The following is an 18,616-nucleotide window of genomic DNA, read 5'->3' as shown; positions in this document are numbered from 1 at the left end:
ATCAAGTCCGCGCTGATCACGTGACCAGGGAAGGGGGAGTATGTTGAACTGTATCCTGAGTTGCAGTCCTGTGCCTGCATTCCTCTCATCTAGGATTAGCTTGAAAGGCGGAAAAAAATCATAAATAATAACAGACGCAGATTGGAATACGGCGCTGAAGCATCTGTTTTCAATCAGGACTAACGTTTTAAAGGACGTGATATCCCTGGGTGATCGCAGAACTGGATCTGTTTGCTTTACGGGAGCCGTGTAAAATAAAGGGCACACAAATGAGAGGAAAAGTACATAGATACGTCGTTTTTAATTCGCGTTCAACCGGAAAACGAGCGCTGGTGAGCGATAACAAGAAGCCAAACGATATCGTCTTCTTTTAAGAGCAACAAAGGTATCTGGCTGTAATACATTAATATTTTAGGCGAGTTAGCTTCGTCAAAATAAAAATACAAGACATTAGGCTTTCAAAATGAACGCAATCCGTCTGTGGTAAGTGCGGCCAGGTAAACATCAGGCGAAACATGGACAGAAATTATTCTATAATGTTTAACCAACACAGATAGCAAGAGAATAGCTCTGATAATTATAAAATCGCAGCTCTTTGTGGTTTAATGCTACGAGAGCATGTTGGTATGCATGTATACGCGCCAATTGTACGTTCATTCAATGTCGTGTCATTATAATATATAAAATAGTCTTTCTAGCTTCACCGGCTTCCTCTCTTATAGTTGTAGGGGACAGAAATCTTATCGCTATAGTGTTACACGAGCAGCACCGATACTCAGGTCTACTTTATTGTAATTCCAGCAGTGCAAATGTCATGTGCCCTGGGCACAAATCAAACGCGTGATCGACTGCTTGGGTGAACGACTAGCGCTCTACAGCTGCTTACGAAAGGACGTTTCAGCGCAACTTGTGGCGTCACCCTTTTCCTGTTTAAAACTGTTTAAACGACGATACGATTTTTACATTTGGATTTAACTGATCTTATCTTGACTGACTCTGGACGTTAGACGAGGTCGTAGCTTTTAACTAGTTAGTTCGAGTTATCTTTCAGCGGATTGTCAGGCGTCTGTCATTTAACGCGTGCTCCGTCTGGCACTGGGTTTGGAAATAGACTGACAGTTGGTTTGACCGATGCTTTTCAAACCTATTCGAGCTTCTGCGCGGATTCGTTTTGACCGTTAAAAGGCATTATTTACGGGATCTCTGAAGAATAGTGTATTACAAGGTAACCTATTTTCAGGTAAAGTAAAAAAAAATTGGATATTGTTAAGCTTAAATCAGGCAAAGACGAAAATAAATGTGCCACTATTTGGGTCACCAACTACTTTGCATACATTAAATTATTATTACTGTTGTAATAAGCAATTCATTACTGCGTTTTAATGTTTTTGTTTAGTTGTCAGACTATCAAATGATATTAAAAATCGGAAGTAAAGTTCGTAAAACGAACACAACGGTTAAACTGATTTTTCATAATAGCATTTTAAATTAGTTAATTTTCTATCATGTTTCGCTCGCCCTAAAATGTTACCATAATCAGTTAGTGCTCTTTTTTATGGTTATCATTTGTCGAAGTTTCTCTCGTTAAAAAGGAACCCTAGACGTCTTAGATTCCTTCTTTCACGCCCGTCTGTGGTATTTGATTGCTGACTAACTTCGCCAGGAGCACAAACGCTCCCTTGGTATGTTTGGGTCTGATCAGCAGCTGTTTCTCTGGGGCTTCTGTGCTCGACTGACCTAACACCTGGATCTAAATGAAAGAGTCGCGAGAATGAGCGAAACCTTGTTGGGACGGTGCTAGAACTTGATGTGTGCCTTCCGCGAGCGGATCAACTTAAAACTGTATGTCTGATCAACTGGTTGAGATGGCTGAGAACTGGCGGAACTGCTTCGAGGAGGAACTCATTTGTCCCATTTGTTTGCATGTGTTCGTGGAGCCCGTGCAGCTGCCGTGCAAACACAACTTCTGCCGGAGCTGCATCAGCGAGGCCTGGGCCAAAGACACGGCCAACGTGCGCTGCCCGGAGTGCAACCACGCGTACAATCAGAAACCCAACCTGGAGAAAAACATCAAACTGAATAACATTGTAGAGAAGTTCAACGCGCTGAACGTCGAGAAAACTCCGGCCGTGTTGCATTGCATTCTGTGCAGGCGAGGGCCTCCTCTGCAAGCGCAGAAAGTGTGTCTTCGTTGTAATGCACCGTGTTGCCAGTCTCACATCCAGACGCATCTCCAGCAGCCCTGTCCCGCTCCCGGACACCTCCTGGTGGGGGTTGAGGAGGTGCGGGCCTGGAGCTGCCTGCACCACGATGAATACAGACTCTATCACTGCGATGCGGAACAGGTGGCGGTCTGCCAGTACTGCTGCTTCTCCAGATGTGCGTCCAACCACAGCCACGCGGTGTGCGACGTGGAAGTGCGACGCAATGACATCAGGGTGAGTACTTGACCTTCTCTGTAGGGGTGTAACAAGACTCCTCCCGCATCAGTAACTGAGCACACATGCTGTGGATCAAGTTAAAGGTGCTGACAGATTTACCTGTTGTAGATCATCCGTGTTGTGTTATTGTCAAAACGCATAATCAGAGAAGTACTAAATAAATAGCACTGTCTGAGCCAATGGTTTCAGCCCTCCAAAACTATTTTGGCCAAAACCATAAATTCATTTTTTTTGTGTGTGTGTTTCAGCCAAATATTCTGGTTGACGAAATTGCGTTACTTATTTAAACAAAATATCAGAAAGGTTCTGAAAGCTGTTTCTTTTACTATAATTATACTTGAAAGGACTGAACTTTGTCTCCCTAATCAGTTTCATGATTTTTTCATCATGAGCGGACTGGAGATGGATGGGGTGGGGAGTGAACTCCGTTTCAAAAGGCTGAAGCAGTCACTTCCTCTTGAAACATGAGTTTATGCTATCATTCCTAGTTACTTCTGTCATATCCTTAGTCTCTCTGCCCTGTCAGCTGAACGTTAACACCGTTATAATGAGACTGTCAACACTCCTCAGAGTGAGAAATATAGAAATTTCTGCTTTATTAAGTTGACTAATAGCCTCAAAGTGAATTAGAACAAGTGTAAAAATACTGGCTTTAGTGCCATTCGTAATGTTCAGTAGCCCTTTTGTTCAGGACAAGTAAAATGATTTTATCTTTTCCATAAGGTAATCAACTTTGAATTAAAACTTTATCATTCAATTAAAGTTGTCTAAAAAAAATTTTAAGCATCAAGCTCTTCAGTACTGGAAAATGTAATGTTCTATAATCATATACTGGCAAATACATACAGTAGGATCCAAAAGTCCACCTAAGTTGATGTAAATGGAGAAATGTTTCAGATTTCTAGGTAGGTAAATGTTTGATCATGTGACTCTTTGTGTAGCTGGTCAGATGTTCTTCTTTCACTGAAGGTCTTTAGATCATCTTAGATCATGCTGGACAACATTCAATCAGGTTTTACGAAAACTTAATGTGACTGCCATTTAGGCAAAAAGGAGACAAAGACAATTTGAAATTCATGTTTACTTTTCACTTATATCTTTCTACTCTAATTGTTATGCTTTTAACATAATTTGTAAAGGGAAATAATCTTGTATTTTGTAAAGACATCTTTCTATTTGTATTTCCTGCATTTATTTGTCTTGATCCCCAAAGCTACTTATTAAACCTCGTTTTACCTATCAATTAATCTGTGATGGATATGTTAATGAGAAAATTAGCTGGGACATTCTGCAGTGTAGGAGTGAAAAAACACACTGTTCCTTCAGCTGCCTTCCAGAATAATGAACTGTTGTGAGGTGAGCTGCTGCTGGACTTGGCAGGGACGACTTCTGGATGTGTGGAGGAATGCTTTTTAGATGGCCAATGTGTCATGGCTCCGAAAGCAGCCAAGTGTCTGTAAAAGGAGGGGGAAAGAGAGGGAGGAAATGGACGCAAGGCTTGCTCTACCCACAGCTGCTGTTGAAAGACACACACATCCCTCTGTTCTTTCTTTCGCAAGTGCATAAATTTAGAGAGTGTGACTCAAGTGGTCCCACAGTAAAACTGCCTGGCCTTCTTTGCTCCCTCGCCTCTTGTTCAGGAATAGGACGTGGGTTCCAGGCAGACACAGGAAGGGAGTGACCTCAGTTCCCTCTCTGCAATGTTCCCAATAATCCGCCTCCTGTTTGCAGGATGACATCATGGGAGATCCGATGGAGGATCACCCCGCTATCTCTTTTCCTCCTATTTTCTTTCCCCCTTTTTTATGACAGGAGTCAGTTTGAAACCTGTTTACTCTTTTGGACAGTCCAAAAACATTCACGCTCCGTAATAAAACTCCTGTGTTTTAAATATAGGACACAAGCAGTGAGGAATTATGCGTGGATGCCTGGCTCAGCCCACATTTGATCATTTTCTGCAAATTAGTCATGCTCTCTGTTGGATCATTCGGAATGTAATTGTCCTCCAGATTTTGCTGTAGAAAGACTTGAAAATTGATTGTGGTGTCGCTGAATAATTTGAGAGGACGTTCTTATCACGCCGCTGCATACAGGCAAGCCCGGACAGCGTTATTTGACTCTCGCAGTAGGCCTTAAGAAACAGTCGGATGACTTCAGATGTTTGGAATCACAGTCCTATTATTGTGAAAGTGGTGAATACCATTCACTCTTTGCACCCGTGACATGTAAGTTCTGCTTACGATCACATAAACAGGTAATCATTTGGTGAAAAGTGTTCTGGAATGAACTGCAAAAGCAAACCTTGAGTGAAACGAGTCTAATAGGAAAATAAGGTGGATGTGGAATGCCTTATCAGCTAGACATGTTGCCGGCAATGTCTTTTGTGATGGCGATTCATCTGGACAAAGCTGCTGCTGCTGCAGACGAACATACGATGTGATTATGTGGAAGCAGTTTGTACTGTAATATGGTGCTTTTTTTCATCATGTTTTGGTGCCATGCCATTTCCCATTGTAATCATGCCCCTGCCAAGATAAACAGACTTCTTTAGTTTTTTCCACGATATTGGATAAACTGTTCAGATTTAACCAACAGATTGAAACCGATGTCTGTTTTTGCAGCAAGGTAACTTTCTACGTGTAATTTTTAATTATTGAAATATAATTTATTACAAAAGTAAGATGTGTATCTTTAACTCAATCAATGTCCCAGTAACGTTAGCTCTCAGAAATAACAGAAAAATACATTTGTCACGATAATGTTCAGTTTAGTTCAGTTCGTGTCATGCCTGTTATGAGCTCTCATTAGTTACCATGGTTTCTGATTAATCCTTGTCCAGCTGTTCCTATTTAGCTGTTTGTCAGTATAGTCCTGATTCTGTTCTATCCTTTGTCGGTTATTATCCTGTTATGTGTTGTTCTACACCTGTGTTCTACGCTTGTGACAACTTAACATTCCTCCAGTTTTTGTACTGTTTTTATTTTGTACTTCTTTTTCTGTTATTCTTGTGAGCTACTGGAATGGGGATAAAGAAAAATACTGTACATCATGCTCGAGTCTGTAAACAGGACATTAACTGAGCCCAGAGACGCTGATGTACTGTAGCAGGCAGAGCAAGCCCACTGTTTACTATGAGCAAAACATAGGAAGAAATATATAAATAAACTAAAGGAACCTGACTGTCTTTAGAAAAGTTTTGATGACAATTGCATTTTCTCCTCCTCTCACCTTCATATAAAATATTATGTATAAGCACAGCGCTGCTTTGTTTACAGCAGTAACATAGTAAACGCTTTATTGCTGCTGCTCCATAAGCGCCACCTGCTGTTAGAGAGTGAATTTGAGTCTCATTCAGCCTGTCTGCTGTTTTTGTTCATGTAGGTATGTTTTATGTAGCATAATTTCACAAAGCTAAAGTCAGGCTTTTCTGTTTTTGCTTTAAATTTGGAAATTATACAATCTTAATTCAATAACAACTGCTCACATTCAACATGCGTGGAGTGTCTTTGTTTGCATTGTGATTAATATGTCCCTAATTTCAAATGGATACTGATAGTTATAAGGCCAGTTTGCATGTTTTTTTTATATATATATAGAGAGAGCAAATACACTGTCAATACATTTGCTTAAAAAAAAGTGGCAGCCAGCATCGAAATCAGTCAATTTGCTTGTTAAAAAAAGGAATTTGAATGACCATGAAATGAAATGAAAGGCCTCAAATTGCAAGTACAATCTTGGCTGTCTTTCTCTCTCAGTTCTTCAATTTTGTCTTTCATGAAGGCCGAGGTTTTCTTGGGGTTAAAAAGTTTGTGACCACTGAACTACACGCTGTTGTATTTTGAGACCTACTGGCTTTATAGTAAAAATTTGGAGTTCAGTAAGCAAATCAAATGTTGACTCAGGAACCACTCTTTCAAATTAAGTGATTTATTTCAGTGAAGGACTTTTTAGGCCATTGTTAAACTGCTAGCTTGTGATTGTGTGATTCTTTTAAAATGATTTATTCAAATTAAATACCATGTTTTTTGTGGTATTGGTGGTTAAACAGAGTACAAAAAACTTTTGTATGCATATAAAGCAAATCTAAAAGTTAGGTTGACGAATATATAGAGATGTTTTATACATACAGTAATTAGTTTCAGGATGAATGATCAGGAGGAAGATACAGTTCTGTCAGCAATTCCAAATAAGCGTTTACATAAATTCAGTTCAGTGTTTCCCACAGAATTAGATTCTATTTGCGGTGGTGTGGTGTTTGGGGACCGGGGAAGGGGGGGGGGGGGGGATTAAGTTAAATATATCATATATTTTCAAATATCTTCCTTTGTGTTCAACAGAACAAAGAAACTCATACAGGTTTGGAACAACTTGAGGGTGAGTAAACGATGATAGAATTTGAACTTTTGGGTGAACTATCCCTTTAAGGTATCTGACAAGTACACATTTCCATTGCCAACACTTAGTGTCAGATACCTTAAACAGAGGTAGAACAGGCCATAATCACCATTTAAGTGGGGATGTAAATATTAAATGTGCTAATTATATAGGTACTTTTCACGATAGGTTAGTTTTATGTTAGATAATGGTTTATGAAACCCATCTAATAGCTCTTACTGCAGATACTCTTTCTTATAGCACAGAAAGGTCACTGTATTCATGGAAAGTGTCAGTCTGTATGTAGGATGTGTCTATACTGACCTTTCTTTGATTGGATCTGTACTCTCATCTGTTTTATGAAATCATGCACCCATTCATTTAAAAATCTTTTTATCCATGATTATGAATGAATACTGTGAAACACATATGAGGTTTTGTCCATTTATAAGTGAATTGTAAGTTATGACTATGCAGTCAGAGCACTGTGCCTTTCGCACATTTCACATATAGCTGCCAGGATGCCTGACCTTTTGTCTTTGCTGTGAATGTACGTAGGTTGTTTTGAGTCATTTACAAACTGCAGAAATAAATCAACTCAATCCAGCATTTAGCTGTGAAATTCACACACGCCCCTCACACTACCCCACAAAACCAGATTATTCTGGTCTCAGTCTGAGCTCCGATCTTCTTCACCTTAAAGGCTTAAAAAAGCCATCAACAAGCCTATCATCAGGCATCGCATCGCTGCAATTTAATGGCTTATATTTATCAAAGAAACCGTTCATTGTCTGTAGAAGTCTGTAGATCCTTTAGGTGCTATCTTCCATGCTCCCAATCAAAAGAGATTGACAGATCGTATCTGCACATCTGTGTGTTTTGAAACGAGAAGCGCTCGCACAGATGAATAGTACACAGATACATTCATCTGTATGCCAACAGTTGTAACAAATTAAAAACCTTAAATAAAAGGTCCTCTTTTGATTGCTGTTAAGCTAAATGAGAGCAGTAATTTTCTGTAACTTCCTGCTGGTATGTTGAGGGAAGCTTTGGCCATTGTCGAGCTGAAGATGTACAGTTTCCTTTACTCATAATCGGTGACTCAGTCTGATACCACTGTTGACACGGTGCTCGAAATGCCAGCATGTAAGACCAAAGCAATGGTACACTCATCTGTTCAAAACTATTGATCTGTTCCACACCGAAGTGAAATGTTCTGCTGTCTGCTGTCTGCTGCCTTTAATGACAGCACGCTGACTGAAATGGAGCGCTCTTCATGGACAAACAGATATCTTCACTCAAAAGGAGAGATCAAATTACAATTGTCTTTGAATTTGGCATTAACATGCTGCTAAGTGAATGTACATAACATTTTTACCAGTAATTTTTGGTAATTAATTAATTAAGTAGATTTATAGTCAACATTTCATCTCGTAGTGCAGTGCATTGAGGTTTGTCAGTAAAACTCAAAATATTTGTATTTTATTGGTATTTCACAAATTATAACATAATACAAATAGTTAACATAATTCAATAATATAAAAAAAGTCACATAATTTTTAAATAAAATAAAAACCAACTTCAACAAACTCCCAGATCAGGCATTCACAAAAAAATTTTGTGAGCTGAAAATAGTTTTTTGATGTACCCCTTGAGGTTTTAATTTAATATTTTTAATAATTCAACAACACATGCACTTGTTCTAAGGTCTCTTAGAGAGACTATTTGTCATGACATGCAGGTAAATAAAATATTCAATCTTGTATAGTGGTTTGTTGTTATTTAAAATGATGTATTTACAGTATAGGCCTTCATAATTTGGACACAAAAATTATGTTGTAATTATTTTGTATGATATTGTGATTTGAACTGCCATAGATAAACATTTATTCTTATAAGAATGCATCTTGTTGCTGCTGCTGCTGCTGAAACATGCTGGTGAAAAGAATGTTTTAATATCAACATTCATGGTTTTAAATTGTTATTCTGAACTCTAATTATAAAACAATTAGCAAAATAGAAATGTGTTGTAAAATGAAAATGAATGCTTGATAATTTTAATATAACATTTTCATTATTGCTTTTATTAGTTTTTAGCTCTTCGTTATAAAAAATGCAAAAAAAAATTGAACAATGCAATTGATAAATATAACATTATTTAATGACAAGTTACAATACTAATATGTGTTAAATTCTTAAATTTATTATTCAAATGTGGAAATAAATGACTGAAAACAGATCATTAGCTGTTAATTAATACAGCGCACTACTTTCGAACACACTAAATTGCAGCCTAACCCATATTGCAATTTTTATTTTAACTTAAAAAGTGCAGCCCTAATTATTTATTTTTAACTTAATTTTTTTGTGATTTATTAGCTTTTCATTAGCTGGGTTTCCATCCAAACTAGGGCTGGGATAAACGATTATTTTTTAAACGATTAATCTAGCGATTATTTTTTCGATGCATCGATTAATCTAACGATTAATTTTTTCAGAGAGTGCTTTTCCAAAACAAAAAAAAACATTAACAGTGGGAGCCAGCAGCCTGTCATGGAGAAAAAAAAATCTCCGAATGCTCCACGTGAAACTTTGGCATTCCGCCCTTTTTCTATCGTGTCTAATGATTTTGGTTAATATTCACGAGGGGAGGGGGGTGGGGGAAGAGAGAGAGAGAGCGCGCTCGTGTAGTTTGAAGACTGTAAGTGAAACTGCGTGTGAAACTTTGGTGTTTCGCCCTTTTTCTATCGTGTTTAATAATTTTGATTAATATGCACAAGGGAGAGAGAGAGCAAGAAGCGCTCGTGTTGTTTGAAGACTGTGAGTGCGCGCGCAGCCGGGGCTCTCTCTCGTACGCGCTCTGTCACTGTCACTCACCGATCAAATAAGGCTTTGACAGCCGCCAAAAAAAAGATCAATGCAGAAAAACCCCTGGATTGGTTATATAACGTTGGACAGAATGTTGATCCGGCCATCGCGTATATTCAGCGCACATAAGGTAAACGTTTTGCAAACGTTTTTTAGAGAAATAAAAACAGGTCGACGAATCAATGCGCATATTTTGCGTCAACGTATTTTTTGCGTCGAGGTCATCGATGACGTTGACTAGGGCTGGGCGATATATCGAATATTAGCGATACTATCGGAATAATTTTGACGACGATGTACAATTTGAATATATCGGGAATATCGAATATTTCAAATTCAAGCATACTTTCCCAAAAGAACGCGCCGAATGTCCAAAAAAGGAACCTGTAACTGCTGACTGCTCTACGCCCCTCTACTACGAGAGCTGTGATAGCGGTTGCCAGATAACAATAGTTTAAATCTCCGAATCAGAGCTCCACTCTTACAAGGATACATTTTCTGCCCGGTGTTTGCTTATTTGAAGCAATCTGGCAACCATGCGCACGTGCTCACTCCTCATTGCGGAAGAGCCGCCGACGATAATCTGAAAACACTAACAAGCTGGAATTGAGCGATCTAATGAAAGCGTCGTTCAGCCGGTCTGTGTTCTGTCGTGAGATCTCAACTGTATTGTTTGCATTTGTGATCGCAAAATAAATGCACTTACTCGACCGCTGATGTTTGAATAGAGAAACATAGGCTATGGCCATTTGGAATTACTATTGGGGAATTTCACTGATATGTTTACCAGTTTCCATAATATAGACAGAGAGAATGCAAAAGTCTTTGGTATTCATTTATATATATTTATATATAAGAAATAGCTATGTGCTTCAGCAACTAGCTCCCCATCTAAGAGGGTTTTTAGTGTCAGTAGGAACATAGTTTCATGCCACAGAGCTTCTCTTAAAACCACAGACAGTTGACAGACTTGTGTTCTTAGCTTAAAAACTTGTTAAAAAATTAAAATAAAATACTTATCCCAGTTGCATAGTTTAAATTGTGAATTGCATGCACTAAAAAGTTGACAGAATGCACTTTCTGTAACTGTTACTTAATTTGCACTGCTTCAGTTACATATAGGCCTACATGTATTCATTAATAAAAAGCAGTAAGTGATCTCTTGGTCTAGATTTTTTAACTGCTTAAATTAGCTGTTTAATCTAAATGTTTTTTTTTTTTTTTTTTAATGGGCAAAAGAAAATAATGTTTTATTTTTTATTATTTAAATGCAAACATATCGAGATATATATCGAATATCGTAAAAAATTTGACAATATCGAGATATCATTTTTTTTTGTATATCGCCCAGCCCTAACGTTGACGCAAAAAATACGTTGACGCAAAATATGCGCATCGATTCGGAGATTTTTTTTTCTCCAAAAATTAAGCAAATCTTTATAATATTGGCTAAAAAAATCCAATACAAAGTAGGTGCATTTCCATTAAGTTGTTTGTGTGGATAACGGTGGTATTGGTAAGCATCAGCGGAAACAGACAATTTGTCATGTGGATTTACTGTTCAGAATTTCATCGGCAAATGCATTTCCATCTCCCATTATTTGCATTACTCACGAAAACATCAAACATTTTTATTTATTTTATAAATTTGGTGTTTTGATCATTAATTTCTGATGCAATACTTCAAAATGGGCATAAAAAATGGGGTGATGGAAACATAGCTAGAAACTCATAAACCCCTAAGGTGTACGATATCTTGTATATCAGTATATAGCGATACAGCAAGTTCTCTGATTGATGAATCCTGCCTCATAATGGTGGATAATGTAGTATTTCATTGTTAATTTTCCATTTTAACCGATTTAAAAAAAAAAAAAAAAAAAAAAAAAAAAAATATATATATATATATATATATATAATTTTTTTTTTTTTTTTTAAATGATACTGACTTGTGAGCTTGGAGCTCATGTCTGTTTCTCTGAGGAGAAAATGAATGTAATTTATTTTACTTGCGCCCCGTTGCGCTCTATCAGTGTCCATGGTGACCAGTGACCGCTGTTAACAGTTGACTGTAGAGATGCTGTTTGTTTGCCTGGCACCCATGCAGGGGTTTGCAAGAGCCCAGGTTGCTGTAGGCCTCAAGAATGTGTCTCCTTCCATGTGACCTATAGATCCTGCAGCAGTCCTGTGCACATCTCACTATTCTGGGATAACATGACAATCTGTCACTGACACTGAAAGAAGCCCTTGCAAACAAAGGGAGAGATAGCGAGCAAAATGAGAGGCCGAGGCGGCCTTGCCCCCTCACGCTCTGCTTCAAATTTCCACACTTATTAATGCGCACACTCGTGCATGCACAATGTGCGTTATTGTTGTCATGACAGCTGCATTCTCCCTTTGCAGTCAGCCTAGTGCATGTTGCATGGACGTTTATGTGATTAAATGACTAAATTGGCTTATTATTCAGCATCCTGTGGACTTTGGTGTGGTGAGGTGCAGTGTTCTTCTTGTGGGCATGTGAGACTGAGTATAAAGGGGATTATAAAAGCTTCAGCACACTGTCAGGCTTTGATTTGACTGGGGGATGGGGAGCTTTGGGGTTAGTGGCTTCCTCTGAATCCAATTTAAAACCTGTCCAGGCATCTAATAGCAGGCAGAATCACAAAGCAAAAGTGCGTCTGTGATTCTGACGAATTAGTCTCATTGCAGACATGTTTTGTTTTCCTCATTTGCTTTAATAAGATTTTTATTTTTTGGGATGTCATAGAGAAGGCCTGCGGGATGTTTGAGGTCTTATTTTGGAGTAGATGGGGAATGCATTGCTTTTGTTAGCTTGAGTTTGACTTTACAATGGAAAATATTTCAAAACATAGTTCATAGTTCAGGTGATCCTTGATCTTGGAGTCATGTGTTTTGTTGAGCTTGACAGATCATGAATCTGTGGAAAAAGGTTTGATTTGTGTTGTTTTTCTCTCCCTTCAGCATATGTTAATGAAGCAGCAGGATCGCATTGACGATCGAGTGAAAGACATTGAGGAGCAGCTGTATAAGTTAGAGACTGACAAACTGCTGGTGGAGGTAAGGAGATGCTGATGGGAGCATGCACACACAAGCTTCTTTCTTCCTCTGTCTGTCTGTCTGCATGTCTCTCCCCTCACCCTCTACTGCAGCTAATGAATATGTAAGAGGCTGTTTTTGGTATGACATTGGCAGCGGTTGTGTTTAAGCCTTGTGTAGACCTTTTCTCTCTGTCTGCAGTTTTATTTTTGTTTAAGGAAAATGAATTTGATAAGTATGTTGCAGAACAAAACAATGCTGTCGAGGAGAGGTCTGGTCTAAGTCTCCTGTTTCGGATTTGAATCTCTGTTAGCTTTTACAGCAGCTGCTGGTTTTCCTGAGTTCCACATAAAAAAAGCTTGAAATTAACAATTAATATTAAAAAGAATAATAAAAAAACAGGAATAAGTAAGAAAATAAAATCTAAGGAATCTAATCTAGGAAGCTATCAAATCATATAAACGTTTCATTCAACCTGCATACATGAAAAGCAAAACAACAGAAGTGCAAGATCACATAATAGAGCTGAACTGTGCTGACACATGTGGAATATTCTCATATTAAGCTACGAAAGCAAAATGATCAGAAACCAAATCTGAACGTTTTATGACTGACTCATCTCGACTGACACAATGACCTGCATGTTTTGAAAAATAAATATGAAAGTGTTGTTATTATTAACTAAAAAGCAAACTTTTAAACATACAGTATAAATACCACATGAAATACTTGAACTTCAAAAACTCAAATTTCTAATTCCTAGACAAATATCAAAGTAAAATGCAGTTTAATGATCAGTAAGGTTAAAAGTTTACCTTTTATACAAGCTTTTATAAAATTAAAAGGTGGTATGTGGATCCAGATGATCTTGTAAAAATATATTAAGATTCTAAAATATAATTTAGTGCAGATACCAACCTTTTGTGCATTTAACACACTATTAAACCTTCAAAGCTGTCTTCAGTCAGCCGCACTACAAACACTATCAAATATACATTGTTGTTTTCCACCCTTTTTATTTATTCAGAGGATAAGTAAGCTTTTGTTTATTTTTGCTCTGTGGTTGCTCTTTTAAAGCTTTAGATGCGTATTTAGGAAATCGGTTCAGATTATTAATCTCTTTTGATCATTTTTCAAAACAGTAGGATTATAGCTCTATTAAATGACTGTGGATAGCATATATTTTGATTGCATACAATTTGGTAAAGTCTGCGACATTGTTGTGATCTTTTCTGAAACTAGAAACGGAAACTAGAAAACTGCTGGGGATTTTTCTCAGAGTAAACATCTGAGAAGCAAAAATATTAAACAAAATGATTCATTCACTTTCCATTTAAAATGTATCTTTAGTGTTGTATTCAGTTTCCTTTCCAACAGAGAGCTATTTCTTTAAGTGTTCACAATGAGAGAGACTATAGAAATTCAGTATGCACCCTTGTGTGTGTGTGTGTGTTGTGCAGGATAAGGTACAGCAGCTGAAGGACGAGGTGCGTGTGCAGTATCGCAAAATGCACCAGCTCTTAGAAGATGACCTGGGGAGAACTCTAGAGGTGCTGGATAAAGCACACTCCAAATACTGCCAGGAGAACTCGACCCAAACCCTCCAGCTCAATGAACGCCATCAGGAGGCCAAGAAACTGCTCAGCTCTGTCCAAGTTGTGTTTGACAAGGCAGAGGATATTAACTTTATGAAGGTGAGGTCGATTCTCACATTCACCCTTCAAAGATGCCCTCATCTGCTTGTTCTTCACTGTCTGTGCAAACAACGCTTAATTCCTAATTCTTTTGTTTTACACATATGATTCTATGTCTAGCAAGAAACAGGCCATGTAGTCATTAAATATTGCCTGACTTTGATTATTAAACATGATGTCATGGTATCTTGGAAGTGTGTCTGAAACCAGTTTTTATGTGACTGGACTGCTCTGGGTTTAAGACGCAGTGAATATTTCCTTGAACATACTCCCATCTGACTTATGCTATAAATCTCCCACATACTCTCATAAACACACAGTGTGAATGTGCCCATACCTGTGAGAAATGTTTCCCTGTCTGTGTGTGGTTGTTATCAGCAGATCTGCACTTCCAGATTTTTCCGTGTTTACTGACAAAGAGGCAGTCAAGCAGCAGCTTGTAGGCTGCGGGGAGACTAATATTTTGTTCTGTTTTGTTTTGCTTTGTAGAACACGAAACCAGTAAAAATACTCATGGACAGGTATGTCGTTTAAGTGCAGAAATGAATATAAATTGAATACTAAATTACATTTTGAATATGCAGTAATCTGGTCATGTCTTTTCACAGATCACAGTCATGCACAGGCAGTGTTCTGCCTCCTTACAAAGTGGGTCATCTTAATTCCAAAATATTCTTGTCTGAAGTTTCAAAAAAGGAAAAGAACTTGAGAAAAGTACTGGAAGGTAAGTAAAAATTTAGTGTTCAGTGACCGTAGGTGGGTCACACCTCTTTTCTATTTTGATTGTTGATTCTAAATAAATTTCCACTAGTTATGTAATCATGTATAGTTATGATAGTACATTTTTGGCACAAATCTGTCAGTTGGTATAAGCAAGCCAAATTAGACAGGTACCAATGTAGAATTTTTTGCACCTTTTACATTGAAAATACAGTTCATACACACTGTACACCTTCTTTATGATGAGCATGTTTTAGATATTTTTGGGGGCATTAAATACAACATGTTATGATGATGCAGCACAACCAACACTGAGATACGTGCAAGAATAAAAACAGGTCAATAGTCTTAAATATCAGATCAATTTACCTTTTTATGACAAAGCAAGAATAGTTTAGGTTGTCATTCTGTGCAACTCCCTAGAAACTTACATATAGTTATTATAATGCATGATATTTGTAAAAAAATACAATCAGGTCCCATTAGTTAACATTAGTTAATGCATTAGATTAACAATGAGTAATACATTTGTTACAGTATGTATATTAATTAACTTTAGTTATTAAAATACAGCAGGTCATTGTTCATGTTCTCAGATCCATTAAAGAATATTAAGAGAAACGATTTTAGTTTTTAATAATGTATTAATAAATGTTGAAATTAACATTTAACTAAGATTGTTAAATGCTTTTCATTATTTTAGAAGGATTTTTTTTCATTATATCAGTCATTATATTGAAAAAAACGTTTGTAATCCCCATATGAAACCAACATGAAAACAAAAAGTGCACTGACGTGTATTATCTCGATTTTAGATAATTTTTCAGTTTCTGTATCTCTTATTTATCATTGGCCATGGAATGCCCTCATCCTCAAAAAATCTCAAAAAACAATAAAAACACGCAAGAAACAATAAATACTGTGTTTTAAACTTTTGTATTATAAACCATTTTTTTGGTTGTACAATACTTGATGCCCTAAATTATAATTTAGGGTCCTTAAGCACAGCCATTTTGAGAATCACTGTCTTTGCTTGTAAAAATTATATCTGTTCAACATAGGTTTTTTCCACAAATCAAACTCTTTGTCCTCGTCCCCTTGTTTCCAGCACCATTCAGTACTCCTGCGCACTTCCTCCAGAGTGTTTCTGTCCACCCCTCCAGTGTGAATACCTCTGGGGGTGAGAAACGCAAACACTCCAAGGCCTTCCCTGAAAGCAGCACCAGCCTGCTGGAGTCATCGTCAGGCCCCATGAGCAAACAGCAGTTCCTGGGTCAAGGTTCCCACTCCACAGACGGGCCGGCGTCGCAGCCACCCATGGCTCCCTGTAGCTCCACCCAGCACATTGTAGGCCTCAGCAGTAGCAGCAGTGCCCAGTCTGTCCATCATTCCAGCTCCGTTTTTACTCCAGCCGACTACCCCAACCCCAGCTCGTCCCAGCAGGCCATGCTGCCGCAGTACGGCGGCCGTAAGATTCTCATGTGTACGATGGACAACTGCTACTGCTCTAGTGTCCCCTCCATATCTAACCACCGTGGTCATCCTCCCTACCCACGCTCTGGATCTTTCCCTTGGACACAGGACTACACCCACCCCCTGCCCTCCACACCTTCAATGTCCCAGCCTCTCCAGGGGCTCTCCATGCATGACTGGATCGATGCCTCACAGAGCCATAGACACCCTGATTTCTATGGACTCTACGGGCAATCTTCCACTAAACCATACGTCACCAGTTAACTTCCACTGCAACTCTGGTTTATCTCCAATAACTCGCCCAATTACTTAAGTTTCAGTCACATTTGCAAAATGTAAGTGAAATTTTGCATGCAAAAACAAGTCCATTCTCAATAGCATATAGATGTTTGAAGACTGCTTCAAGCCAACAGTAAAAAATGAGCAAAACTTTTTTGAGGAATTTTTTCAAAACAAAATTGAGAAATTTTGCCAAACAACGGTAAATGTGACAATAACTTTAGACCTTTTTTGCCCGCCTGTCTTTCAAAATTAGGCTTGTTAACATCACAATCTAACACCACTTTTTAGCATGCAATGCAAGCCTCTTGGCTTCAAAACACCAATCTCTTCCAGCTTAAACCTTTTTTGTCCCTGCGTAAAACATGACAAGGGAATCTTTCTTTGAGAAATGTGGAGGCGGGACCCAGCTGAGTTTTTAAAATTACTAACAGATTTTGGATAATTGCAGAGGGTTCTGACCCGGAGCAGATAATGATCGCTTGTAAAAGAGTTAGTTTTAACTCCTTTCACCTCCCTCTTCCTGCCTTTAGGGCATCTGGAATCTGGTTGGTTTTTATGACGTGGTAAAGTTTCCTTTTAACATTGTTATTAAACTTCTACAGTTTTATTAATAGAAGATGGGGAATAGTGTTATATAAAATAAAGAGGGGTAGAATGCATTTATTATTTATCATATTTCACCTCTACCGAGCTTAAGTTTCTGCTGAACTGCTCCACAGGTAACCATGTGACTGGGAACTCTGATTATGGTTTGACGTGTTACTTACATTCCTTAGAGGCCAGAGGATCTTGTTTTTCTGTTGTGTTTACAATTATGTATTAATATTAATTCATTAAGTTTCGATAGGTTGGAAAAGATCAGTATAAAAACTCAATGCAGATTCATTGGAAGCTTCAAAGATTTTCCACCGAGCATGTATTGAGCTAGTGCTTCTGGATTCTGGTTCCTGTCAGATAATGTTACTTCCTGCATTCAAGCACATGTGAAGGACGTTCAGGATGATTGGTGCCTACACACACCTCTCAGTCTTATAACGGTGTAGACATACTTCCTGTTTTAGTCGGTGACGGTAAAGCCCAATGGGGTCTGTGGTCACCGTGAAACACTGATTGTCATGAACATGCTGGAAAAACTTCCTGTTCGTGATTGTAGTCATGCGAGAAAGCCTATCTGTGCACTCAGAACTCCAAGGGATTCGACTGAGTGAGACTAGAGGACAGTTGGGTACATTTTTTCACACATTTTATACAAGAAAACTGAAAGGACTGCATACATTTGGAGATCGAAATAAATGTGCTTCAAAAATGTATTAAATGCTGGTTTAAACAAAAGTGTATGCAATCTCATTTGTAATTGTGCAATTATTCTTTTTGCTGGTAGAACTACAGAGCTTCTCAACGGTAGGCCTCAGCAAACTTCTAGTCATGACTTAAAATAAGACAAACAAGCATTAAAATAAGTGAATACAACTAAAATTCTGTATATTTTTCTTGGACAAACGAGGGTCACCGCTGTCTTGAAAAACCTGGATATAAGGAGTTTGTTGTTTTTTAAACCTGGAAGGGTCATGCAAATTAAAATGTTATATGTCCATGGGTATTTTTGTACATTTTATAAATACACATTTTTCCAGTTATTCCAAACTCTGAAAAATCTGTCATCAAATAGAAATTTTGTGTAAAGATATATTTATTAGAACCTAAACC

At 38.0% G+C, this 18,616-nt stretch overlaps 1 protein-coding gene and 1 long non-coding RNA gene across 2 annotated transcripts in view; one reads left to right on the top strand and one right to left on the bottom strand.

Moving 5' to 3' along the window:
• LOC132157207 (uncharacterized) overlaps positions 1–18,616 on the bottom strand; it is a 212,484-nt gene that overhangs the window by 1,416 nt on the left and 192,452 nt on the right. The gene's annotated exons all lie outside the window — the stretch shown is intronic.
• Positions 39–17,015, top strand: trim8a (tripartite motif containing 8a). Its single transcript, XM_059566438.1, has 6 exons — positions 39–2,438; positions 12,666–12,761; positions 14,201–14,434; positions 14,924–14,955; positions 15,043–15,158; positions 16,263–17,015. Exons 1-6 carry the CDS (start codon positions 1,845–1,847, stop codon positions 16,889–16,891), a joined length of 1,701 nt encoding a protein of 566 aa, XP_059422421.1. The 5' UTR covers positions 39–1,844; the 3' UTR covers positions 16,892–17,015.

This window comes from Carassius carassius, chromosome 14, assembly GCF_963082965.1.
Source record: "Carassius carassius chromosome 14, fCarCar2.1, whole genome shotgun sequence".
In the NCBI taxonomy this organism is placed as follows: domain Eukaryota; kingdom Metazoa; phylum Chordata; class Actinopteri; order Cypriniformes; family Cyprinidae; genus Carassius; species Carassius carassius.
Note: the sequence above shows the minus strand (reverse complement) of the source record. Positions and strands in the feature narration are given on the sequence as shown.